The sequence below is a fragment of the Bos javanicus genome, chromosome 7, assembly GCF_032452875.1.
Source record: "Bos javanicus breed banteng chromosome 7, ARS-OSU_banteng_1.0, whole genome shotgun sequence".
NCBI lineage: Eukaryota > Metazoa > Chordata > Mammalia > Artiodactyla > Bovidae > Bos > Bos javanicus.
Genome location: NC_083874.1, coordinates 5,136,511 through 5,162,231, shown reverse-complemented (window position 1 = coordinate 5,162,231; position 25,721 = coordinate 5,136,511). Strand labels below are relative to the sequence as shown.

The following is a 25,721-nucleotide window of genomic DNA, read 5'->3' as shown; positions in this document are numbered from 1 at the left end:
GACAGGGATGCCTGCACTGGTCCCATCAATGATGGGGCTGGACTAGGTGGGGAGTGGGGAGGGTGGGGTGCAGATGGGCTCGTGTGTGCTGCATGCTTAGGTGTGTCCAACTCTTTGCAACCCCATGGACTGTAGCCCACCAGGCTCCTCTGTCCATGGAATTTTCCAGGCAAGAATATGGGAGTGTGTTGCCATTTCCTCCTCCAGGGGATCTTCCCAACCCAGAGATGGAACCCGTGTCCCCTGCATCTGGTGACTTCCTGGTGACCCTTTCCTTGGCAGGCAGATTCTTTACCACTGCGCCACGTGGGCGGCCCGGGGGCGCAGACACACACCGTCAAATGTCCTTCCCTCCCTGGAATGTATTATTCACTTCAGGCTTCAGACACAGGCTACAGTGGGAGCCCCTGGGGGGAGAGGGACGCTAAGAATTCCAGCTTCAGTGTTTAGGCCTACGTTTCCATGGTTCCAGGATGCATGTAAATCACGCGTTTGTTCACTCATTTGCTCACCGAGCCACCGTCAGGTACCTGCCTTATGCGGGTCAGTGTTCAAGGCCCCAGCTTGAGAGAGTCCCGGCCCAACACAGATACCCCCCACAGGGGTACCTATGGTTCCATGGGGTCAAGGCCAGCCCAGAGGGATGTACTCAGAGCTGGGGGTCCCCAGGAGTTTGGGAGGCAGCGGGAGATGCTTCCAGAAGAAGGGACCCTCAGTCTGCAAAGTGGCTCCCTCCCTGCCCCACCCCTGCACACATCATGATGAAAGCCAGCAAGAGTGGGAATACTGTGGGACCCACCTCAGACCTCACCCTCCGGTCCCCATTTCCAGCTGGCACTAGGCAGCTGCCAATGCCACTGGGACACAGCCCGGGCCATCGGCCAGCTCTGCCACCGGGAAACCAGCTCTGGGAGGTGGGAGTGTCACTGCCTGGCCTGTCTGGGTGGAACCAGGTCGATTACCATTCACCGGGCAGGCCAGGGGCAGGGGTGAAGAGGTGGACGAGGGGAAGGGGGACTGGAGGGCCACCTGAGAGCCACAGACCCTAGAGGCTGGACAAGGATGATGAGTGATGGCCCTGGAGCTGGCGGCTCTGGACAAGAGTCTTCATGATACAGGCCTTAAAGTCAGTCACTCAGTCGTGTCCGATTCTTTGTGACCTCACAGGCTGTAGCCCGCCAGGCTCCTCTGTTATGGGATTCCCCAGGCAAGAATACTGGAGTGGGTAGCCATTCCCTTCTCCAGGGGGATTTTCTCAACCCAGGATCTAACCCAGGTCTCCCTCATTTACTATCTGAGCCACCTGGGAAGCCCTATACAGGCCTCAGTTTCCCCATCTAAACGAATCATGGGGGAGGGGGAGTCGGTGTGTCCAAGACTGTGGGTTTTGATCTGTTGGGCTTTTGGGGGTTAGAGAGAGACTCTTAAGTCTGTTTGGGTGTTCCAGGCAGCAAGTGAGGGCCCCAAGCTGCCTGGATCCTCACCCTGAGGCCACGGGGGCGGGAGTCGGGGGCGGGGGGCGGCTTCAGGGAGGTTAGATTGGACCTTGTCTCACGGAAATGTGGGCTTAAGACACTGGTCAGGCCTAGGCTGAGCTGGCTGATGCAGGCCTGGTCTAGGGGATCTGGAGGAGATTTTAGGGAAAGCCAGAGACTGTGAGAAATACAGAGAGACAGTGAAAGCCAGAGAAATGAGGTTGAGAGAAATAGGGAGAGATGAGACAGAAGAGAAAGGGAGGAACTTGCCTTGTGGTCCAGTGTCTAAAACTCTGGGACCCTGATGTGGGGTGGGGTGACTGGGTTGGATCCCTGGTCAGGGAACTAGATCCCACGTGGCAACTAAGGAAAAAGAAGGAGGAGAAGGAGGGCGAGAAACAGGAGAGCTGGGTAGACAGAGACAAAGAGAGAGGGAGGTGGGCAGTTAGGGAGACACAGGTGCCCCCACCTGGCCCCCTGTGCTCTTGAACAAACCAAGACTTTCATATTATTGAGGATGAGGTTATGGACAGCTTCCTAAGGTGTGTGCTTCCAGAGCCAGGTACCCTCTTCACCTCTCACAAGACCCAAGGAGGGTTTTCTGTGTGTGTGTGTGTGTGTGTGTGTGTGTGTGTGTGTGTGTTAGTCAGTCGTGTCCAACTCTTTGCAACCCCATGGGCTGTAGCCCAACAGGCTCCTCTGTCCATGGGATTTCCCAGGCAAGAGTACTAGAGCAGCGTAGCCATTCCTTTCTCCAGGGGATTTTCTTGACCCAGGGATCGAACCAGAGTCTCTGGCATTGCAGGCAGATTCTCTACCGTCTCAAGCACTAACTACTCCCATCCCACCCATGGGGAAACACGGCCGGAGAGCCCCAGGCTGCACAGCCAGCTGGAGGCAGAGCAGAACTCGGCCAAGACCTGAAAGACGTTTTTCCGTCTTCTGTGTGACACTGCACCCCTCCAGCCTCCCACCTGAGAGCGCACCAGGCTGGTAAAAAAACCTGCCCCGCCCCCCCTCCCCGCCACCCGGCCCAGCTAGCCCGCCACAGATTATTTTTCTTCTCTGCTCCTGGATGTTACGGTTTCATCCGGAACCGCCTTGCCCGCAGGCGGTTCCCGCCCGCCAGGGTCAGCCCAGGGCAGGGACCTGAGCCAGAAGCAGCTTGAGGGGGGCGACCTCCGCCGTCACCCCAACCCGGGGACCAGGCCGGTTCCCTCCTGCTCCCTCCGTATCGTGGTTTCCCCACCTGGAAAGTTGCGGGCTCCCACGCGCGGCCATGGGGGAGCGGCGCTCGATGTGGCCAAGGGGCGGGTGCCTGCGGGCGGGGTTTCCCGCGTGGCTGCCAAGGTTCTGAGCTCTCCGTTATTAAGCACTGATGGGAGCTGCCCGGGTCTGCCAGGAGGCCTCCCAGTGCGGAGACAGGGTTGGACGGCTGATGCCCCAACAGGAATTGATGGGGGCGGGGGTGGGGGGGGGCGGGGCAGGTGGTGGGGAGGTCAGCGCTGGCCAGAGGGAGAGGCTGCACAGCGGCAAGTGTGTATCTGTGTGTGTGTGCGTGTGCGTGTGCGTGTGTGTGTGTGGATCAGTCGTGTTCAACACTTTGCAACCCCATGGACTGTAGACCCCCAGGCTCCTCTGTGCATGGGATTCCCCAGGCAAGAACACTGGATTAGGTTGCCATTTCCTTCTCCAGGGGATCCTCCTCACCTAGGGACCCAACCTGCTTCTCCAGCTTCTTCATCGGCAGGTGGATTCTTTACCACTGAGCTACCTGGGAAGCCCGTGCCTGCAAGAGGGGGCGTCAAAGACAAGGAGAATTCTTAGATACGAACCTAAAGCGCAAGGGACCAAACAAAAACACATAAATTGGACTCCGTGAAATGTAAGAGTTTTCTTTGATAAAGGACACTTAAGAGAGGGAAAAGCCAACCCACGGAATAGGAGAAAAGATTTGCAAATCATACATCTGACAAGAGATTAATATGCAGAATGTATGAAGAACACTCATAACTCGATAATAAAAAGAGAACCCAGTGAAAACTGCACAAAAGACTTGAATGGACATTTCTCCAGAGAAGATGTACAAATGGCAATATATACATGAAAAGATGCTCACCATCATTAGTCTTTGGGGAAATGCAAATCAAGCCCCCTGAGATACCACTTCACACTCACTAGGATGACCAGACTCAAAAAACAAAAAAAAAAAAAACTTGGAAATAATAGATGTTGATGAGAACGTGGGGAAATAAGGAGCCCTCACACACTTCTGATGGGAATGAAAAATGTGCAGGCACTTTGGAAAACAATCTGGCAGTTTCTTAGTCATTTAAACATAGAATTACAATGTGATCAAATAATTCTGCTCTTAGGCATTTACCAAGAGAATTGAAAATAGGTTTTCACACCAACCCTTGTATGCAATGTTCATAGCACCACTAGTCACAATCGCCAGAAGGTGGAAATAACCCAAGTGTCCATCAGTAGATAAATGGATAAACAAAACGCAGCCCATCCATACAACGAAATATTACTCAGCCATAAAAAGAAATGAAATGGGGAATTCCCTGGCAGTTGGTTAGGATTCCAAGCTCTCAGGGCTGGCCTGGATTCAATCCCGGGTCTGGGAACTAAGATCTCGCGAACCTTGCAGTACCGGCAAAAAAAAAAAAAAAAAAAAAAGGAATGAAGTTCTGATATGCACTACAGTGTGGATGAACCTGAAAAACACCAAGCTGAGTTTCTTTAACAAAAGAACAGACACAAAGATCACATATTATATGATGCCATTTATATGAAATGTCCAGGCAAATCCATAGAGACAGAAAGCAGATTAGCGGTGGCCTGGGGCTGGGGGAGTGGCAATGAGGGTGGCTGGTCATGGGGTTAGGGTTTTCTTTTGGGGGTGATGGGAATGCTCTGGAACTATATAGTAATAATGGTTCCATAACATTGTGTATGCCCCTGAATTTTTCACTTTAAAAGCATAAGGGGACTTCCCTGGTGGTATAGTGGATAGGATGCCTGCCGGTGCAGGAGACACAGGTTCGATCTCTGGTCCGGGAAGATTCCACATGCCTCAGAGCAGCCATGCCTGTGAGCACAACCCCCGAGCCCCCGCTCTAGAGCCCTCAAGCCTCAAATGCCCTCATGGCGCAGCTACTGTAGCCTGTGTGTCTAGAGCCTGTGCTCCGCAACAAGAGAAGCCATGCAATGAGAAGCCCGTGTAGGGGAACAGAGAGTAGCCCCCACTTGCCGCAACTAGAGAAAGCCTTCGCACAGCAACAAAGACCCAGTGCAGCTGAAAAAAATCAATCAATCAATAAAAGTGTGAGGGAATCCCCCAGGGTCCAGTGGTTAGGGCTCTCTGCTTCCACTGCAGGGGGCATGGGTTCAGTCCCTGGTTGGGCAACTAAGATCTCCCATACCTCGAGGCCAAAATAAATTTTAACAAATGAAAGGAGGTTAGATTTCCCTGGTGCTACAGTGGATAAGAATCCACCTGCCGATGCAGGGGGCATGGGTTCGATCCCTGGTGCAGAAAGAGTCCATATGCCGTGGGCGACAAAATCCTATGAGCTGCAACTACTGAAGCCCGTGTGTGTCTAGAGCCCATGCTCTGCAATGAGAGAAGCCCCCACGATGAGAAGCCTGGGCACCACAGTGAAGAGCAGCCCTGAGCACTGCAACTGGAGAAAGCCCTTAATGAAAGGGTGAATAGTGTGGTATGTGGATACAGCCTTAAAAAAAAAAAAAGATGAATGGGCAAAGATGCACAGTTAGGGGAAGGGCATTTCATTTCAGGCCAAGGGCCTGGCATCTGCAGGGTGAGGGCAGGGTCACATAACAGGCCAGGCCAGGGTTGTTCTGTGTCGCCTCCTGCACCCCAGAGATCCCTGATATCCCAGCCCCATCCTGGCTCAAGGGAAGAGGCAGAGACAACATCTCTTTATGACCAAACTACCCAGAGGCTGCTGGAGTGACAGAAGAAGCAGGTTATCTGGGGAGGTAAACTGAGGCAGCCTGTCTCCCTGATGGAAATGTGCATCTTGACTCATGGGGGGATAAGTCTCTTTGTCTCTTGAGATCCTTCACCTCTCTTGCTCCAGAACCTCCCCTCCAACCCCCCACAAACTTAGGTCCCCAGGCCGCTGGAGGCTGTGACCTCTATCCCCACCCCCATCTATTCCCCACCGACCACATCTGCCACAGGGCCTCTGCTCCTGCTGTTCTGGCCTCTCTTCACCATTTGGCCCCAGCACCACCTCTTCCAGGAAGCCCTCCCTCACTTCTCTTCCTCACACTTTCACTTATCACTCGCCCAGGTTTATTGTAACTCTCTTTGTGATGATTAGATTAGCTTTTGTCCTCCCTACCCAACCAGGAGCCCCTCATGACTAGATCAATTCTGACCCGTGCAGAACAGGAACTGGTATACGGTAGATGTGCGATACTGATTTCCTGAATCAAGGAAGGAAGGAGACCATGAAACAGGGTCTACCATAGTCTTGATTCCTGGAACTGCTGGGAGCAGCTGAGGAATCAACACTCAGAGAAGCCCTAGAATGATGAAGACACAGCAAGTGCTCAGTTAACACTGGGCCAGGGCTCTGCTAAGTAGGATCGCCCAACCCACGGAGGTAGGGCCCTCAAGCCAGTGCCCTGAGCCCTCTCCTATTACACAGATGGGCAAGTAAAGGCCCAGAGAGGAACTTCTTATGGGTCATTTTCTAGCAGCAGAAACAGAGCTCAAAATGCCTTTAACAACAAGAAAAACCAGAATTTTGGGCTTCAGGCATGGCTGGATCCAGGAACTAGGACGCCCTCTCTCTGCGTCGCTGTCCTTTCCACAAGCTTCTCTTCCAGGCATGTTCAACCTTCCCTGAATACAAGCAGGGTGTTCATTTTCTCCATTCATTTCAGCAAGAATTTCCAGTGATGCTCCATAAATATCAAACTCCTAACTCCATGGAACCAGGAGGTGAGTTTGCCAACTCCAAGGGCCACCTAAGTGGGTACAATACTGGGTCCCATACTGGGATGGCCAGCATGGGGGCATTTAGTTCCCTGAAGCACCATGTACATGTGTATGTTGGGTGAGGGAGAGGGGAACTCTGGACTTGCGTTTGGTAGCTCTGAGCCTCTGGGGGTCGGGTCACTCTGGTCTTTCTCATGAGGCTGCTGACCCAGTATCCCCTCTATCCTGTCCACTTGGTCCTGCCACTGTCCAGGCCTCCTCCTCAGGCTGCAGCCCAGCCCTCAGGAATGAGGAGGGCTGATCTTTAGGGGAGGGTTTATCTAGGGGAGGGTTTATCTAGCGGAGGGCACAGGTTTCCCCATCCAGATGGGGAAACAGAAGACCCCAAAGAAGAAGGGCCAGGACCTCTTGATTCTCGACCCTACCGGCTGCCAGACCTTCTTCACCCAGAGGTCTCATCTTCTTTTGCCACAAAATTCAGTGGTTCTGAGTTTTAATCTCTGTCCCGTCCGTGTTTAAAACCGGAAGAGTGTGTTTTGCAAACTCTCTGGGAGGTGGGAGGGGGCTGGGCGGACTGGGCGTGGGAGACACGCGCTGCTGCTGCCACCTGGTGGCCATAGAGGGAATCAGCACCAACTTGTTTAAGAATGAGGGAAGGTCTGGTCGGGGAAAGTATCGGAAGCTGTGGTTTCAGGTGTGTCTGGGGAGTAAAAACTCTGCTGCAGGTGTTCGATGTTAGGATGAGCGAAGAATCCCAGGTCTCCGCCGGAGCCCTGGACAGAGGAATGGGGTTGGGAGCAACCAAACCTCCTCCTGTTATTTATTTATTAAGCCTTAGACACCCCCTGCCCCACCAGCCTGTGAGGTCTACATGATCATCACCCTTATTTATTTTTTAATTTTTGGAGTTTGGGTGAATTTTATTCTAAATGGGGTAAGAAAACTGAATAGTAACAAAAGCAGTTAACTATTAAACTTAATTACTGATTCAGTAAGTTTAAAATCCTATCTTTTTATTTTTTTAAAATCCTATCTTTTTAAAATCACTCAATGATTTTTAATATTTAATACAATCAAATCCAGTGAAAGCTCTTTTTATCTAAACCTTTAAAATGACTGGAAAACTAAAACTTAATTCCCATTCATGACTGCATTGCATTCTTTGCTAATGCAATAATCTATAGCTTCCTAAAGACGTTGTGGCTTATAGCAAGGTAGTTTCTTCCTCTCCACCCTAGGTTTACTGAATTTTCTCCTTAGTTTTCAGTTTTTCATTTTCTCTTACAATAACTTCATATTTCTCTTTCAATTTTTCCAGTCCTAGGCAAAGCAGCTCTATTTCTGGATTTTCTGGGGTAGCAGCTCCCGAGTGATGCTTTAAAAAAAAAAAAAAATCCAAAGCACTATTAGGTTTCTCTGGTTCTTCATATATGTCCAGGACTCCCAACTTTTCCAAGTACCTCTGGAACTGCTCAGCAGTTTTGTAATGAGATATAGTGACAGCAGCAGCGACCTCCCCATTTTATTATTATTTTTTATTTTATATTTTCACCCCCACTTTACAGGCGAGACATCTGCGGCCAGGGAGGGGCCATCACCTCCCTCAGAATGTTTAGCCTTCTTTCCCCCACATCTGGGTCATCCAAGCCTGGAGACCCTGCAGTGCAACAGAGAATTCAGCACCCAGATTCCCCATTCAGACAGGACGCCCAGCCCAGGATCTGGGATCACCCTGAGCCTCTTTGGGCCCCCCTTCAGTCTATCCCACACCCCCTCAACAGGCCAACCACAGCGCCCTACTCCGTGGATGCCAGGTCCTGGCCCTGGGCAGCAACTTCCGTTTCAAGGTGGTTTTTAAGGTTCCCACCATAGGATTGTGGCAGCTGGTGCTGGGCAGAGTCAGCATCTATGGAGGGGAGTGGCTCCAAAGCCCGGGGAGTAAGGATGGAGTCTGAGCCACTGGGCGTGGATCAGAGTCTTGCGTGTGCTGTGTGGCCCCAGGCCAGCCACTAGCCCTCTCTGAACCTCACTGAGGCTCACTAAACTAGGTCCATAGGACAGCCATGTCACTCAGGGGCATCACCTGAGTGTCTGGAAAGAGCAGGCTGAGTATGCAGTAAACAATAACCAGCCATCGTGGCGGCAGTCGTCAGGCTTCTCTGTAGGAGGAGGCAGACGCTCCTGTTTCTCCCTGGGAACCGAACCTGGGGGTCCACCCTAGGCCCCCCAGGAGCAGCAGTGGGGACCTAGCCGCCTGGGCAAGGCTGTCCTCCACCAGACCGTCCTGCCAGCCAGGCCCCGGAGCCCCAGCCTCAGGGCATCCTTGCATCTGCTTCCTGTCCTTCAAGTCCAGGGCTGGCTTAGGGGCATGCAGAGGCAGCTCCGTATTCTCCTTGAGAGTCCCAAGTGTGCCCATGTCAGCTCCCTCGCCTTTTTCCCAGGATATATTCACCATCAGGGCCTCTTGTGGAGACACCTCCTCCGGGAAGTCTGCTGGGCTAGTCCACTGCCAAACCTGGAGAGGGAGGGCAGGGTCAAGGCTGTGGGCGGGGCCTTATTTCCCATCCACACAAGGATGGAGTGGACCAGGTCCCTTCCGGCTAAATTCTCTAAAATCCTGAGGCCAATTCAAGGATCAATAGGAAGGGCTCCCCATTTCTCTTTGGAAAACTGTCTCTCTTCCTCTGATGAGTGATGTGGTTGGGCAGGGCAGTAGCCCCAGGCTGATTCCTGCCATCAGCATGTGATCCTGGCCCAGTCGATCAGAGCATTCCAGCCCCCTGGTTCCAGTGATAGGCTCACGGATGGGCATGTGACCCAAGCTGGGCCAATCAGTGATGGCCCAGAATTTCGCTGCAGTTAATGGGAAAAAGGGATACCCTGTTTCCACAAGAGGAAGGCTGAACCTGCCTGGAAAAGAAGCCTGCAGGGAAGCTAGCACCCCAGAGAGATGGAGTCCTAGTTCCTGGATCCAGCCATGCCTGAAGCCCACAACCTTAGAGTTTTTTTTCCATCAGGTTATGTTGTGAAGTCATTCGAGTTCTGTTTCTGCTACTAGGAAATGATCCACATGAGGGTCACTTTGGGTTTCTATTTGCTTGTCTATAAAATAGGGTAGGGTTTTTTTTTTTTTTTTTTGAGTCCTTGCACCAATGGTTTGGAAAGAATAAAATGAGTTAACGCATGGCCATTACTCTTCAGAGCCCTAATCCAGATACAGACCCAATAAACAAGACCTGGAATTAGAAAGAGGGGCCCTTACCTGCTTCCCCTGGCTGCCAGAGAACTTGATGGCAGTGCTGGCACCAGGTGTGGGCAGGGGTGGGCACAGGTGCCTTACAGCCCTGAGGAGAGAGGGGAACCGGTCAGTGCTTCTGTTTGTTCTTACTTTTTAATTGTTCTGACTTACTTTTTCCATCTCCATTAGGTTACAATAAGGGGAGTGAAGATGCGGCTGAGAGGTCAGAGCAGAGGGAAACTGGCAGACCCAGGTTGAAATTCCAGCACTGCTGGATGCCCTGGGCCTGACTATCTGGGCCTCAGTTTCCCCATCTTGAAAGTGGACATAAAAACCTATTTGGGGCTAACAATGATTATTATTCATACTATCACTATTACAGATCATCTCAGAGGAGGGGGTGCAAGTTACCTGTTCAAGCCGAGGTACCCAAAGATTCCCAGGAGAAGGATGCTCACGAAACTCCCCAAAGATGCGAGGAAGATGGACAAGTCGGACAACTCAGAAACCTGGACTTCTAGGAGCAGAAGAGCTTGGGCTGAGGGAGACACACCTTCTGCCTCTCGCTGAGGAGGGGCACTGGCAGGGGCGGGCCCCCCTCAGCTCACTGCTGACCCTGGCGCAGCGCGAGCTGCTCTGAGCCTCAGTTTCCTCCTCTGGAAAGCGGGGCCCGGCCTGCCCTGTGACTGTGGGATAAAGCCCTGGGACACTAAGTGCTCAGGACACAGTAGTGCTGATCACCTGCAGGTGGGGCTCGTGTGGTTGTCCCCCTGGACCCAGACCTGCCCACCACACACCTAGTCTGACTCACTGCTTCTTTTACAACCAGATTTCACTGCGAGGACAACAGGTAAGGACTATGGCAAGAATAGGGTCATTCGGTCCCCAAATCTCCCACTTCCACATGCCCCAAGACAGCAGAGCCCACCGACTTCCTTATGTTTGTGATGAGACATGTTCATTCATATGCATTCATTCCCTCAATAAATACCCACCCCTGCTCCCTCCCTCTCCCCAATAGCTCCAAGGTTGGGGGAGGCAGAGCCCAGAAAGACACCCCCACCTGCTCCCAAGGTGTCAGGCTAGGTAGGCGGGGCAATCACAGCTGGAGGGGAGGGGGATGCCCCAGAAGGAAGCCTGGAAGGCTTCCTGAAGGAGAGAGCTTTTGAGCTGAGTTATGAAGGGTGAATAGGAGTTTGACAAGGAGACAAACATTCTAGGCAGAGGCTTGCAAGGGCAAGAACATGGGAGTGTGAGAAAAGGTTTATGGGAGGAAGATACAGCAGAGGAAGCTGGTGAAGGAGGTGGGAGCAGGTTAGCCTGTGACTTGCTCCTGAGGGAGATTCATGGGGAGCATGGAAATCTGGAGGGTCAGGGCAGAAATGCTTGTTGATGTGGGATGTGGGGCAATGCATGCTGGGTGAATACAGGATCCACCCCCCACCCTCCTCCATTCAGGCTTCCCTAGTGGCTCAGATGGTAAAGAATCTGCCTGCAATGCAGGAGACCCATGTCCGATCCCTGGGTTGGGAAGATCCCCTGGAGAAGGAAATGGCAACCCACTCCAGTATTCTTGCCTGGAGAATCCCATGGACAGAGGAGCCCAGCAGGCTACAGTCCATGGGACTGCAAAGAGTTGGACACGACTGAGCGACTGTCACTCACCCCCTCACTCACCGATGGTGAAACGCAGGGGCTGGCTCCAGGCACCCCTCCGCTTGGCTGTATCTGCGCGAACCTGCACCTTGTAAGCTGTGCCAGCCCGCAGGCCTTGGAGGGTGACCTGGGTCTCTGTGGGCTTCACATGCAGCTCTGTGAACGGGAGGCAGCCGTGAGTTCCCAGACCCCCTTTATTCTGGGCTCCACCCTGGGAGGTGAGGATGGGGGTGGGGGCTCACAGACATTTTGTGGAAAACTCTTCCCTAAATGCACCCATTCACCTCGAGTTCATTTGGAAAAATATTCTTCATCAGAATCTTCAGCAAACGATGCTGTTTTTCTCAAATTCTGACCAATACGCCCTTCCCCCACTCCTAGCCCACTCTCTGCCAGCCACGTGTGCCTTCTCCTCAGAGCTCCCTAAAGCCATCAGGTCCCATCGTCAACCTCAGGGCCTTTGCACTGGTTGACTCCCTGGCCGCGTTTACCCTTTCCCCAGATGACTGCATGGTTTCCTCCCTCACCTCTTTCCCATCTTTCAGGTCAGGGTCGGGGTTACCTTTGTCTAAGTTGTTTCCCCACAGTGTCCCCAGCACCTCAGCACATAGTAGGACCTCAACAATTGTTTGTGGAATGGGCTGACTTAAAAAAATAAAGCACCTTATAAAAATCTTTAAAATGAGAATACAATTGGTGGTGGTTGTCCAGAAGAAAAAAATTCCTAGAACCCTAAATCCATATTCTTTGTAAATATCCACGAGGACTATTCTTCAAAAGAAATTTCAGGGAAGTCGGTACATTTGGCCAAATGGGCAGTTGGTGCATGAATCTTCAGCAATTTGGCTTTTGGCAAATTGGTTTTCAGCAAACGGGGCTGTTTCTGGCTGTGCCGGAATGCGTCACCAACTCCCATTAGGCTTTGTTTATCCCCTCTAAATCTACTTGTTGGAGATGCAAGAGATGCGTGTTCCATCCCTGGGTTGGGAAGATCCCCTGGAGTAGGAAATGGCAACCCACTCCAGTATTCTTGCCTGGAGAATCCCACGGACAGAGGAGCCTGGCGGGCTACAGTCCACGGGGTCGCAAAGAGTCAGGCACGACTGAGCGACTGACAGTGCATGCGCGAATGCACACTCCCTCTAAACATCACAGGGTGACCAGACTGGTGGCAGGACGTCCACGTCTGAATCTGGAGAGCCCCCATCCCCCCATCCCCCCTCCCCTACCCCTGGCATCATGCCTTGCCCTGTGCTGGGCTTGTGCAGAGAAGGCAGGAAGTAAACCCATGGTCTTGCTGGCCTGTTGCTGCAGGAGATGGGTGGATGAGGCTGTATCTGCAAGGCTGTGCTACCCAGTGGGAGAATGAGGCTCCCAGTGCAGGAAATGACAGGAAGATCCAGCCTTGGTGAGACCTGCCCTGTACATCCTCATTTCTTTCCCTCTTACGAGGCAGGAAGGGGCACCTGAGTTCAAATCCAATCTTGCTTAACCTTTGGGCAGGTGAATCCCAGGTGGGCAGGTGAAACTGGGCAGGCCTCAGTTTCCCCATCTGTGGAATGCGGACAGTCATTCCTGCTCCATGGGAGTTGCCGTCAGGGTCAATCAAACGATGAGTCCAACTCTATCATTTTATGGGTGGGGAAACCAAGGCCCAGAGAGGGACAGTGAGGTGCCCAGGGTCACATAGCAAGGCAGACTCCAGCCCAGACCCCTTCCCCTGCAAGCCAGGCCCGTGCTGCCTCCCCTACCAGATACTTGGTTGCTGTCCTCCTCCTGGCAGCACACAACATACTCCTTCAGGACGCCAGGGCAGGTGCTCAGCAGAGATGGTGTCCAGTCCACAGACACCGAATCCTGGCTGAGTTTCCTCACCGACACGTGCTGTGGGCTTCCGGCCTCTGAGGCTGCAATCACACCATTGCCACAGTCATTTCCAAGGGTGCTGGCTCAGCATGTTCCGCCTGCCCAGCTGGTACCGTCCAGAGACCCAGGGAACCATGACCACCAAGTCAAGTGGGTCTGGGTTCAAATCCTGCCTGCACTACTCTGGTACCATCACTTCCCCTCTCGGAGCCTCAGTTTTCTTACCTATAAAATGGGGCAGTGCCTCTTGGGGTGTCTTAGAAGTCAATTGAGTTGACTTTTTTGGGTTTTTTTTGGCATGTGGGATCTTAGTTTCCTGACCTGGGATTGAACCCACACCCCCTGCAGTAGAAGCAGAATCTTAACCACTGAACCACTAGGGATGTCCTGACTGAGCTGACTTCTAAGTGGCTTTTGGGCAGCCCTTGATAGACAGTAGGTGCCTCTAAATGGTATTCCCCATTCCTTATATCCAAGGACCACTGCTCAGTGGAGACCACCCTGCAGGTTTGGGCCACTCACCATTGCCTCCAAAATGGTAGGTGGACAAGACCGTAGACCATGAGGTTGGCTTCTCTGGGTGTGCAGAGGCAAAGATGGTGATGCGGTAACATGCCTTCTGTTCCAATGCCCCAGATTCTTGGCTCCAGCTGTGAGTTGCTGGAAGAATAAGCAAGGGCCAGGCCAGTATATAGGTTGTGTCACCATCTTTGCACCTGTGCCATCTACCAGGAACTTTTAGAGCACTCCTACTCATGCCTCAAAACCCTTGCACCAATGTGCCTTCCTCCAGGATTCCTCCAGGATTCCTTTGTTTTGCCCTCTCCCAAAGCATCCCAGCACAGCTCTTACTCTGTGGTGCCAGGGATGTCTGTGTCCAGCCTGTCTCCCCTGGCTGGAAGCTCTTGGAGGGCCAGGCTAAGACTGAGGATTTTGGGGGACCTGGCCAAGACCAGGGCAGAGAGCAAGAGGCTGCCTGGGCCATTCAGTACCCCCTCTTTCCCTCCAGAGGCCTCATTAATTTGCCACTAGCATCTTGCTAGTTGCCACCTTTCCTGGCACCAGTGAGTGTTTACAAACACCCCGGGACGTGAGACTCATTTCCTGCCAGGGTGCAACCTGCCCAGGGCTGAGCCCTGGCAAACCAGGATTGCAGCAGGAAACTCCAGACTTGTGCGAGTAGGAGGGTCTGACAGGTCTTGGCCTGTCTGTGTGACCTTGAGAAAGTAGCAAGAGCTCTCTGGACCTCAGATACCCCACATGGAGGATGCCTATAGGTTTGAGTTGACTGGGAGTGGTAATGGAGGATGCAGGGTAACCAAAACTACGGTACCCGTCCCAGCAGCGTCCGGGTCCTGGGGGGCCGTCACGATGCAGGCGGCAAGGTTCTCCTCCTGGCCCTGGAGCTGCCACTCAATGCAGTACCTCATTCCCTGGGCCCGGGCTGGCCACCGTATGGTGGTCCCGTTGGCTCCGGCACTGATATTCAGAAGCCCTGGTTCTGGAAGAAAACAAGGGAGGCACGTCAGACCAGGGGTCTTATGCCCCGCCCCCAACCACCCACCCAAGGCTCTGAGAGCCCCATCCCACTCGCTCGGCAAACTCTAACCCCCAGGGGGCCGGGAGTGTTTGTATCTGACTCTGTCTCCCCGCGCTGGGGGCTGCCGAGTTAGGGGCTGAGCCCCAAGGGGACAGCAGCGGCCGTTTGAATGAATCGAATCCTCCCCCAGCCTGACCACGGGTTCTCTGCCAGGATGCCCACCATCAGAGCTCCCTATGCTGCCACTTCTACCCTGCCAGGCTGGTAAGCAGACGCTCCAGCAGATGCCTGGCCGCCCACCACCGGCCTCGCGCTGCGGCAGTGGGTGGCTGTGGTGGGGGAGGGGCCTCCTCACCGGACCAGCGCTCAGAGGACACACCCACTCAGCCCTCTTGGGCTCATCTCTGCCACTCCCTACAACAGGGGTTTCAGCACCAACCTGAGAGGTGGGTACTGCCTCCAGTTCTAGAGGGAACAGCTGTCATTGACTGAGTTCTGACTGTATGCACCAGGCCAGGGCTGTTTTACAGTCACCATGATCAATGATATAAATCATATCAATATCATGCCACATCAATATCAAATTATATCAATGATATAAAAACTGAGGCTCAAAGACAGAGAGCCACCAGCTCAAGGTCACATAGCAAGGCCATGGCCCAAACCAGACCAGGAACTGACAGACTCCCTCATGTGCCGCCCTGGCAAAGCGGCTGCATCTGTCTGAGCCTCAGTCGTCCCATCTCTGAAATGGGGCATCATCGTAATCACCCTGCTGGGTGCTCAGCAGGATCATGACTAAGGTGAAGCAAGCAGGGCACTTATCTTGGGCATGAAATTTAAGGAGGTGTCAAAGAATTCAGTTATCAGTATCAATGTTCTTTTAATGCAATATTTTTTAAAATAGAAATGAATGGAAAAATATGTACTGAGTATTGTTCAGGGTTGCCAAACAATGGAAACAGCTTAAATGTTCATCAGTGGACAAACAGATAAACTAAGTGTGGCCCATCCACACAGTGAAATATTACTCAGCCATAAAACAGAATGAAGCATGACACACGATACAATGTAGTTAAATCTTGGAGACATCAGGCTGAGTGAAGGAAACCAGACACAAAAGATCACAAAGCATAGGATCAGTTTCTATGAAAAAAGCCCAGGAACATCCACAGAGACAGAAACGAGATCAGAGATAATCAGAGGCTGAGGGAGGGGATGGGAAGTCACGGCTAATGGGGCAGGGTCTCCTTTTGGGGGTGATGAAATGTCCTGGAACTAGATGAGGTGATGGTTGCATGACACTGTGAATGCGATTAGTGCACCAAAGTGTGCTTGTTAACATGGTTCATTTTGCCATGTGAACCTTTCCTCAATAAAATATATGTGTATATACATACACATAAATCTTGATTTTTAAAATTTTAGATTTATTTTTTATTGCGGTAATGCTGGTTTATACTGGAGAAGGCAATGGCACCCCACTCCAGTACTCTTGCCTGGAAAATCCCATGGTGGAGGAGCCTGGTAGGCTACAGTCCATGGGGTCCCTAAGAGTCGGCTGAGCGACTTCACTCTCACTTTTCACTTTCATGCATTGGAGAAGGAAATGGCAACCCACTCCAGTGTTCTTGCCTGGAGAATCCCAGGGACAGGGGAGCCTGGTGGGCTGCTGTCTATGGGATCGCACAGAGTTGGACACAACTGAAGCGACTTAGCAGCAGCAGCAGCAGCTGGTTTATAATGGTATGTTTCATGAGTACAACATTATATTTCAACTTCTGAATACCCTACTGTGTGCTCACCATGGAAAATGTAGTTTCCATCTGTCACCATAGAGTTGATCTTCTTTACCCCTCCCCTCCCCCGTCTCTTCCCCTCTGGTAACCACTACTCTTTTCTCTCTGCCTATGTGTTTGTTTTGGTTTGTCCGTTTATTTATTTGGTTAGTCAGTTAGTTTGTTTGGTTTGTTGGGTGGTTTTTATATTCCACATCTGAGAGAAATTACAGCCTATCTGTCTTTCTCCATCTGACTTATTTCACTAAGGATAATATCCTCAGGGTCCATGCCTGCTGTCACAAATGCCAGCATTTCACTCTCTTTACGGCTGAGAGGTTCTCCATTGTATACATGCACTGCATCTTTTTGCTCCATTGATGATCATTTAGGATGTTCCCATATCTTGGCTATTGTGAATAACGCTGCAATGAACATAGGGGTGAATATGTTGTTTCCAATTATGTTTTTCTTTTCTCTGGATAAATACACAGAAGTGGAATTGCTGGATCATATAGCTCAGATGGTAAAGAATCTGCCTGCAATGTAGGAGACCTGGGTTTGATCCCTGGATTGGGAAGATCCCCTGGAGAAGGGAATAACTACCCTCTCCAGTATTTTTGTCTGGAGAATTCCACGGACAGAGGAGCCTGGCAGGTCCATGGGGTCGCAAAGAGTCAGACACGACTGAGCAACTAACACTTTCACTTTTCATGGTAGTTCTAGTCCTAATTTTTTGAGGAATCTACATACTGTTTTCCCTAGTGGCTGCACCAACTTACATTACTACCAATAGTGCGCAAGGATTCCTTTTTATCCACATCATCACCATTTATTTTTTCATTATATGTAAATATATGTATATATTTAATATATGTATATGCCTGCGTGCATGCTAAGTCGCTTCGGTTGTGGCCGACTCTGTGACCCTATGGGCCATAGCCTCCCAGGCTCCTCTGTCCATGGGATTCTCCAGGCAAGAATACTGCAGTGGGTTGCCATGCTCTCCTCCAGGGGATCTTCCCAACCCAGGGATCGAACCTGCATTGGCAATCAGGTTCTTTACCACTAGCGCCACCTGGAAAGCCCTTAATATACATATACCTGTATATAAAGTGAGCAAATTGCCTAGATTTTAAATGAAGACAGGATCAGCCCTGTTCTTGTACAACCCTGCCTCACTTGACACCCTGATCCTGCCTCTGGTCCCAATAAAACTTTATTTACAAAACCAAATGTTTGACCTGAGCTGTAGTTTGCCCGTGAGATTATTTTTTGAACCATTCCATTATAACACTATGCCTTTTTAAAAACACTATGCATTTTTGATGACTAACTTTTGATACACTCCTAAATTAGACACCCCCTTAAATTTTTGTGCTTCACTTGTCTGAGCTAGTCTAGCTGAGGTTCAGATGCGCTCAGCTCCAAGGGGCCCTCCCACCACCCAGCCAAAGGCACCTGAGTGGATGCAGGCAGGAATGTGCCATGTCTGATTGGGGCCGAGGCCAAAGCGATTCCGGGAAACGACGGCCAGATCATAGGCAGCACTCGAGAGGACGAGCTTTTTCTTCAGGCGCAGAGTCCTCTTGGCCCTGGTCTTACATGGGCAGGACAGCATGTGCAGATGGATGTGGTAGGTCACCTCCATCCCAGAGTCAGGCCCAAGGCAGCCTTCCGGAAGCTCCAGCTGGGGCAGCTGTCATGAGTGTGAGAGATGGTATTTTGGGGACCTGAACATGCTCCTTGTCCCCATGGGTTGACATCAGGATTCAGCCCATGAACACAGACTCATCCACAGGCCCAGGTGATGACTTGAGCAAAAATTTACAAACTAGTAAACCTCAGTGCTGGCAAGACTGTTGGGAAACTGACACGTTCACTGATCGTTGGTCTGGGGGAAGGGGGGAATAATTTGGCAAAACCCACTGAAAGCCAGAGGAAAAAAAAAGTTTCCATCTTTGAACCCAGTTGCCTCAAGTCTGGAAATTTTTTCTAAGAAAAAGGATTCAAATTATAGGAAACCTAGGAAGAGAAGGAGCTTCCCTGTAACTTCACTGTGACAGGTCACTGGGGATCTGGCTGAATCAATTACGGTGAAATCAGGGGTTGAAACATATGTTTTTGCCCCTGACTCAGGCAGAAGACTTTTCCTCTGTACCTCGGTTTCCTTCTCTGTAAAATAGGTACATTTGACTATACTTAATGAATTGTTTGGAGGACTTCAAATAAATTATCTCCCATCCAGACCAACTACAGTCAACTACTTCCTGTCCTCCCAGCTTCCACCTGAGCCCCCCACAATTTATTCTCCCGATGGCCACCACAGGGAGCCTGTGAACACCTGAGTCCAGCCATATTCTCAGCTCACACACCTACCACGGCTCCCCATTGCCTTCAGATTTCAACCTACAGTCTTTCCGGTCTCAGTCACCTTCACGGTTCATCTCCCTGAGCTTTACACATTTCCACTCTAGCCTCCTGTTGCCTTCTCTCTCTTCCCAGGCTAACCCACAGCCCAAGGACAACCCTGTTACCTGCTCATGCAGGGTCACCTGCCTCCTCCCATCTGGGCGAAGCTGCTCTACTGAGAACCTCACCTCAGCCTGTGGAGGGGTTTCTGCAATGAGACAGCAAGACAGTGACACTGGGGGTGGTCCCCTGGCTCACAACCTCCTGCAGACCCTGGATGAAGACATGGGACCTTTTCCCTCCCTCCCATGAAACACAGGATTCTGCGGGTTACATAGTTTTCAGAATCTGCAAACATGGAGATCCACCTCATGAGGGTGAATATACTTGATGCAATTGGCTAAAATGGTTCAAATGGTCAATTTTATATCATGTCCTTTTTTTAAATACTACAGATTTTTTTAGACAAATCTGGAAACAACTACTGGAGCTGTTTCCCAGCAGGTACACTCATGGGCTGACAGGAGGAAGCTCCAGTTCAAAGGGTGGGGGCCAAATATTGACAGTCACCCCTTCTCTCCCTTGCACCCCCACCTTGGGCTACATGTCCACTCTGGAACTGCCCAGGCTCCAGCTTCCTGTGTTGTTTGGGAAAATCCATCTTCACAGCACAGCTACATGCACCCATCAACTCCCTGTTCAGCTTTCAGAGAACAAAACCCACCAAACTAACCGGAAGGAGAGAAGGACTGAGAAATGTTTTCTTTTGAGATGACAGGTTGGCTGCATTATATAAAGTGAAACTCTCTCACTGCCCTGTCACCTGGCACCAGGTTCCCCTAATTTGTCCTGCCAGCTTATTTCCAACACCCATCACCTTATTGCTAACACTTGCCACCTTATTTCTGATCCCACTACCATCTTTCGGATGCCTGTCTCCCTTCCTGTGGCCCAGGGTTTTCTCACCAGGGGGGATGCACACAGGGCTGCTCCAACTGCTCCAGGGACCTCTGGGGACCCCTGGCCCCAGACGCCGCCGCAGCTGGAATTCCTGGGCCATGTCCATCTCCAAGGGGCAGAGGCATGACTCTGAGGAGAAGCAGAACAAACTTCAGGCCAAGGGGCTGTCCCACAGCTAGCAGTACCCAGAGCTTGGGATGGTCACTTAGCCACCATGTACATATGAAGCGCCAACTGTATGTGCGCTTATTGAGCATCAACTGTGTCCATGCACTTATTGAGTGCCAACTGTGTTCATGCATTATTTGAGAGGTACCTGCATGCCAGACCCTGGGGACAAGGACAGTCAGAATAGGCCAGGTCCTGTGCTCTGGGGCCTCAGGGATCACCCACTTCTTACACTGTCTGGGGTTCGAGTCTCAGCAATACCATTCCTTGGGATGTGACCTTGGCCTTGTTGGGCTTCTCAAGCCTGTGTTTCCTCCCCTGTGGGAATCATCCAGCATTGAACTACAAGGGGGCACAAGTCTACAAAGAATTTAGCACTGGGCCTACGACACAGTGGGGGCTTCTCCAGTGGCTCGGCAGTAAAGAATCTGCAGTAAAGAGATGCAGTTTTGATCCCTGAGTTGGGAAGACCCCATGGCAGAGGGCTTGGCAATCCACCCAGTATTCTTGCCTGGAGAATCCCATGGACGGAGGAGCCTGGTGGGCTACAGTCCATAGGATCGCAAAGAGTCAGACACAACTGAAGTGACTTAGCACTAGCACACCGTGGGTGCCTAATTAGTGCTAACTTGCTGCTGCTGTCATTATTCATTATTATTCTCACCGAAGCCAGCATCATCCTGATGTCCACAGTCACCCTAAAATGAGATCATATTTATCCATGATTTTACATTTGGTGTTGAAAATATTAGTTAGCTCTTTTGAAATCTTCAACAATTATTTTGCTAAATGCCACACAGAACCCTGGACTGGATCTGGGAACAGCGAGAGGACATCCTTGGAAAAGCAAATGAAGGATTTCCATGGTGACCCAGTGCTTAGGAACCTGCCTTCTAACTCAGGGGATGCAGGTTCAATCCCTGGTTTGTGTGAGCAAGGGCAGTCGTAATCAGATCTTCAGGTCAGAGACAAACCCAAGAGGCTAACTATGGGGCAAGAGTGGAGGCCGGGTGGAAGGGGTGATAGATACAGAGACTGCAAAGCTGATGGGGGAAATGTGAAGGTGCCCTGTGCCCTGTCCAAACTGCTGATCCGGGGAATAAACTCACCAGCTTCCACGGGCTGCCAGGTGTGCGGTGCCGGAACTGTACCTGGGCACCATCCTGGCGGGCTGGGGTCTCCCACTCCATACGCAGCTTCCCTGCTGACTTGGACACCTTGATGTTTTCTGGGGGAGGGTCGTATTTAACTGGAAGCAGAGGTGGGGGTTGGGGAAGGGAAGCAGGCGTGTGTGTGAGTTGCTGGTCCTGAAAATCCCAGAAAACCTGCACGTGATCCTCCTAGTCCAGAGAAAGCCCCAAGGCCCACCCCAGCAAGACCCTTCTACGCCTGGGATTCTATGAGTCAAAGAGTCAAGATTCATACACAGGATCCTGTTAGTAAAAATATCTTTAAAATATTAATACTCATTGCTGGCAAAGCTATGGTGAGACATACTTCTGTAAATTGCTGATGAGAGAGTAATTAACTGGTTCTATGTTTCTGGAGGACTATCGGGGAACTCTTGCTAGCTTTTTAAACTCACTTCAGGGAGCCTGACCTAAGGAGAGACATCTGTCACCCTTCCTGTCTTTTGGTCAATGGTGTTTGATTCTACCTCAGGGCCTTGGCACTTTGCTGCCTGAACCACACTTCCCTACCTTTATTCCTGCTGGATCTTTTTCATCCTTCAAGGACTCAGCTTGAACCAGGGGCCTTCCTGATCTGCCAGCAGTATCTCATCATGTGTAATGATCATTCCCTGTCCATCACCCTATTTGAATCTGGGCTCCATGAAGCCTTGTTCATCACCCTACTTGAATCTGGGCTCCATGAAGCAGGGATAGGGTTTGGATTAGGGTGAGGAGAGTGAGGCAGGGTTGTACAAATACAGGGTCAGATCCTCTCTTTATTTAAAATCTTGATATTTTGTTCGTCATGGCTTCTTTTTTTTTTTTTTTTGCATCAATATAAATTTTTTTAAACATTGCATCCTGATACCGTTTATCTTGACTACTGAGGTTTTTCGCCACCACCCCCCCTTAAGTTCTGTGGCCAAGGAAGGTGCCTCATTCACCCCTCCCTCGTCCCAGCCCTGGGCTCTGACCTCCTTTGGCCTTATCCGTGTCCTTTATGACTGAGCATGGCACACAGTGGCAGCTCAATACATCTAAACCAAGCGTGTGTTGTTGATTAACAAAAACAGATTCTAAAGACCCAATAGGATCTTGGGAGCATTACGGTATCAAGGAGAAACCAGAAGCTACCTAAATGTCCAGTAGTAGGGGATCGGTAAGGGAACCATGAAAGACTCTGCCAAGTCATAGGGCAGTGTTGGATGGGAAAACAGCTGGCACTATCCAACCCCTTGCCAGAGACCCAGAATCCCCCCAACCCCGGCTCAGGTCTTGGCTTGGGGACCAGAAGCTTCTCTGGGTGAGGAGAGGGTCGTGGGGAGGAGAGCAGGGTGCTGACCTGAGCTGTAGAGGTTCAGGGTAACGTTGGGGGACTTCTCTGTCCGGTTGGCGGCCCGGGATTCCACCCAGAGAGTGACATTGTGGAGCACGGATATGCCATCCTGGTCGGAGAACTGCAGCTTGGTGGCCGAGCCTGTGGCAAAGTAGCAACAGCGGCCAGACTGGAGGCTGCGGGAAGGAAGGTATTGGTGCTGGGTCTCAGCGGCCGCGGTGGATGACGTGCATCACAACCCACTGTCCTTTCCTGCCCCTTCCACCCCTCCTCCCAGCCTGGGGGCTTCTTGGGGATCAGCCTGGGACTAAGGGTTTTAGAGGACCCCAGAGTCTCCTAACAAAGCCTGTCACGGAGGGAAGGAAGAAATGAATGGGTGGATGAGTGAATAGAAGTATGAGTCAGTGAGAGGGCGAGGAGGAAGGAAGGACAGAGGGGTCCTAACTGCCGCCCAAACTGGGTACCCACCTGTGCTGAGCGCCCACAACACGGAGCCCCAGCCAAGGCCCAGGAAGGGGCACAGACCCCGAGAGCAGAGGCAGCCGTTGCGGAGCAAAGGGTAGGGTCCTCACCAGCATCTGAGGAAGTGGCTGACTCCAGCTGCAGGGCCCTCGTACTCCCAGGAACATTCATAACCAGCGCTGCTGAACACCCGGTAGCAGCTTGGGGCCCTGGGGCCTGAAGCTGAGCCTGGAGGTTTGAGAATAGGCTACAGTGTCAGGGAGGGGGTGTCCCCACACTGACTCAACTCAGGGAGGTATCTTTGTGACACTTATGTAACCCAGTAGTACCCCAGCTTAAACGCGCTGTGGCTTCCAGCACCTTCCACTGCCCTTCCCACCTGTCTCCTGCCATCTCCCCTGCACTTCCTGCTCCAGCCACTTCAACCTCCTCCCTGGTGTTCAAACGTATTGGACTCACTCCTACCTCGGGGCCTTCGCATGTGCTGTGCCCTCTGCCTGAAACGCCCTTGCCCCAGATCGTCACATTCCAATTTCTCCTTCAGAGTCACCGCCTCAAACACTAGGTTATTTGAAGCAGCCCCTTCCCTCTCCACCTCCCACTCTGCTCTGTTTATTTCATAGCACATCATTATACACAGGATATGCATTAGTGTGACTGTCGTCCACCCCCTGCACTAGGTTGTGACCCCAGAGGACAGCTGGGTTCGCAGCTGATTCCTTCACATCCAGGACCGTGTCTGCACATAGTAACTGTTCAGTAAATATCTCTTGAACAAAAGAATAGATGAAACGCCTGCCCAGGGGCAGATCAGTGAATTTGTTATAAGCATGAGTGTTCCAGCAATGCTTGCTTCAGGGGAGGCAAAATATTTAGCGGCTGCTTAACCCCACATGCTGACCAGTCCGGACAGACACACAGTCCTGTGACTCTGTTAGGGGGCAGACAAAGCTTACAGAGGTGGATGACTGCACTGAGTTTGATGAGGACAGGCTGTCAGGACGTCAGGGCAGGGCTCCCAAGACCCCAGTCTTGGGCTGAGCAGGAAGGAGCTAAGGGAGGGGCTGCTAGGGAGGAGTCAGTCAGAGCCCAGCAGCAGCCCTCCCTTCCACGATGGGGAACTGCCCAGACCTGAGTCTGCATCTGGGTATGGTGGGTTCTGAAAACAGCATCCGACGGTACTGCAGGCTTCAGCTGCAAAGGCAATGAAGAGATAATGACAGTCTCAGCCTTTCACTGCAGAGGGAGAGGCGCTCACCCAGGGGTCATCCACACACCTATCCACTTTCCCACCTATGCACCCCCCCACCCATCCATCCAGCTTTCTATCCATCTGTCCATCCTCCCATCCACTTATCTATCCATCCAGTCATCTATCCGTCTTTCCATCTACCTGCACATCCATCATCCATCCACCCACCCACTTGCCTATACATCCATTCGTCCATCCACTCATCTATCCATTTACTCACCCATCCATGCATCTGCCCAGCCATTCATCCATCCATTCATCCATCCACTCATCTATCCATTTACTCACCCATCCACGCCTCTGCCCATCCATTCATCCATCCATTCATCCATCCACTCGTCTATCCATTTACTCACCCATCCACGCCTCTGCCCAGCCATTCATCCATCCATTCAGCCATCTGCTTCTCAGGCTGCTCCTCTAAAGCAACTCGGTGTCCTCTGCCCCCTCCCTTTTGCTGGTCTCTGGGCCTGCCTGACCTCCAAAAGTCCCAAAACCTTGCTGATCTCCAGTTTACAGAGAGGGAAACTGAGGCACAAGGAAGTTATCCAAGTCTATGCAACAGCAGAGTTGGGATCGGAGTCCAGACTTGGCTCTTAGAAAGGGCTGAGTCCTTTCCCGTTGGAGTCCACAAGATGGAGAGAGAGTATGTATGTTACATACACTAGATACATATCTATTATATACATACTTGCTCTTTTTCCCTTCCTTAGCTACTCCTCACTAAACTCTGGCAAGTGGGAAAGATTCAGAGATTTAGCCCACTCCACCATGGTAGCTCAGCTGGTAAAGAATCTGCCTGCAGTTCAGGAGACCCTGCTTCGATTTCTGGGTCAGGAAGATCCCCTGGAGGAGGGCATGGCAACCCACTCCAGTATTCTTGCCTGGAGAAGCCCCAGTGGCAGAAGAGCCTGGCGGGCTACAGTCCATGGGGTCACAAAGAGTGGGACATGACTGAGTGACTAAGCACAAAATACAGCAGACAAAGTTAAGACCGGAGAGGAAATGCCCAAGCCTGACATTAGAAGTCAAAAATTAAGACCGGAGAGGAAATGCCCAAGCCTGACATTAGAAGTCAAAAATTAAGACCGGAGAGGAAATGCCCAAGCCTGACATCAGAAGTCAAAATTACTGATGTCCCATTTGACAGAGGGAAAGACTGAGGCACAAAGACATGGAACTAACCCTGGAACTAGCCCTCCACATACACACAACCCCACCACCCCCAATAAGAAGAGGCGAATTGTCAGGGGAGGGGACTCACCGCCCTGTCTGTGGCACAAGAGGAGAAGGAGGGCAACCAGCCTGAACCCCCATTGCCCCATCCGGTCCTTGAAGAGGGCAGCAGCCCCAGATGAACTTCTGTGCTGCCGGTGAGGCCCCAGCCACCGGGTCTTTCCTCACCCAGGAACACGCTGAAGCTGA

At 51.6% G+C, this 25,721-nt stretch overlaps 1 protein-coding gene across 1 annotated transcript; it reads right to left on the bottom strand.

The window, feature by feature from the left end:
* Window positions 1–7,972: 7,972 nt before the first annotated feature.
* On the bottom strand, window positions 7,973–25,718 carry IL12RB1 (interleukin 12 receptor subunit beta 1). The gene is made up of 16 exons (XM_061421585.1): window positions 25,561–25,718; window positions 24,176–24,238; window positions 23,155–23,272; window positions 22,589–22,758; window positions 21,184–21,323; window positions 20,739–20,772; window positions 19,913–20,035; window positions 19,072–19,154; window positions 17,996–18,233; window positions 14,550–14,717; window positions 13,739–13,876; window positions 13,102–13,257; window positions 11,372–11,506; window positions 10,106–10,211; window positions 9,719–9,800; window positions 7,973–8,971 (listed from the first exon to the last, which is right to left on the bottom strand). The coding sequence occupies exons 1-16, from the start codon at window positions 25,619–25,621 to the stop codon at window positions 8,606–8,608; spliced, it is 2,181 nt and encodes a 726-aa protein (XP_061277569.1). The 5' UTR covers window positions 25,622–25,718; the 3' UTR covers window positions 7,973–8,605.
* Between the last annotated feature and the right edge of the window lie 3 nt (window positions 25,719–25,721).

Bases quoted from the DNA above. Each gene is read 5' to 3' on its own strand.
- IL12RB1 (XM_061421585.1), bottom strand. From the start codon at position 25,621: ATGGGGCAATGGGGGTTCAGGCTGGTTGCCCTCCTTCTCCTCTTGTGC. The intron at 23,273-24,175 runs GTCTGGGCAGTT...TCAAACCTCCAG, and splicing joins ATACCCAGATGCAGACTCAG to GCTCAGCTTCAGGCCCCAGG. The intron at 18,234-19,071 runs GTAACAGGGTTG...CACTCATGACAG, and splicing joins AGGTGACCCTGCATGAGCAG to CTGCCCCAGCTGGAGCTTCC.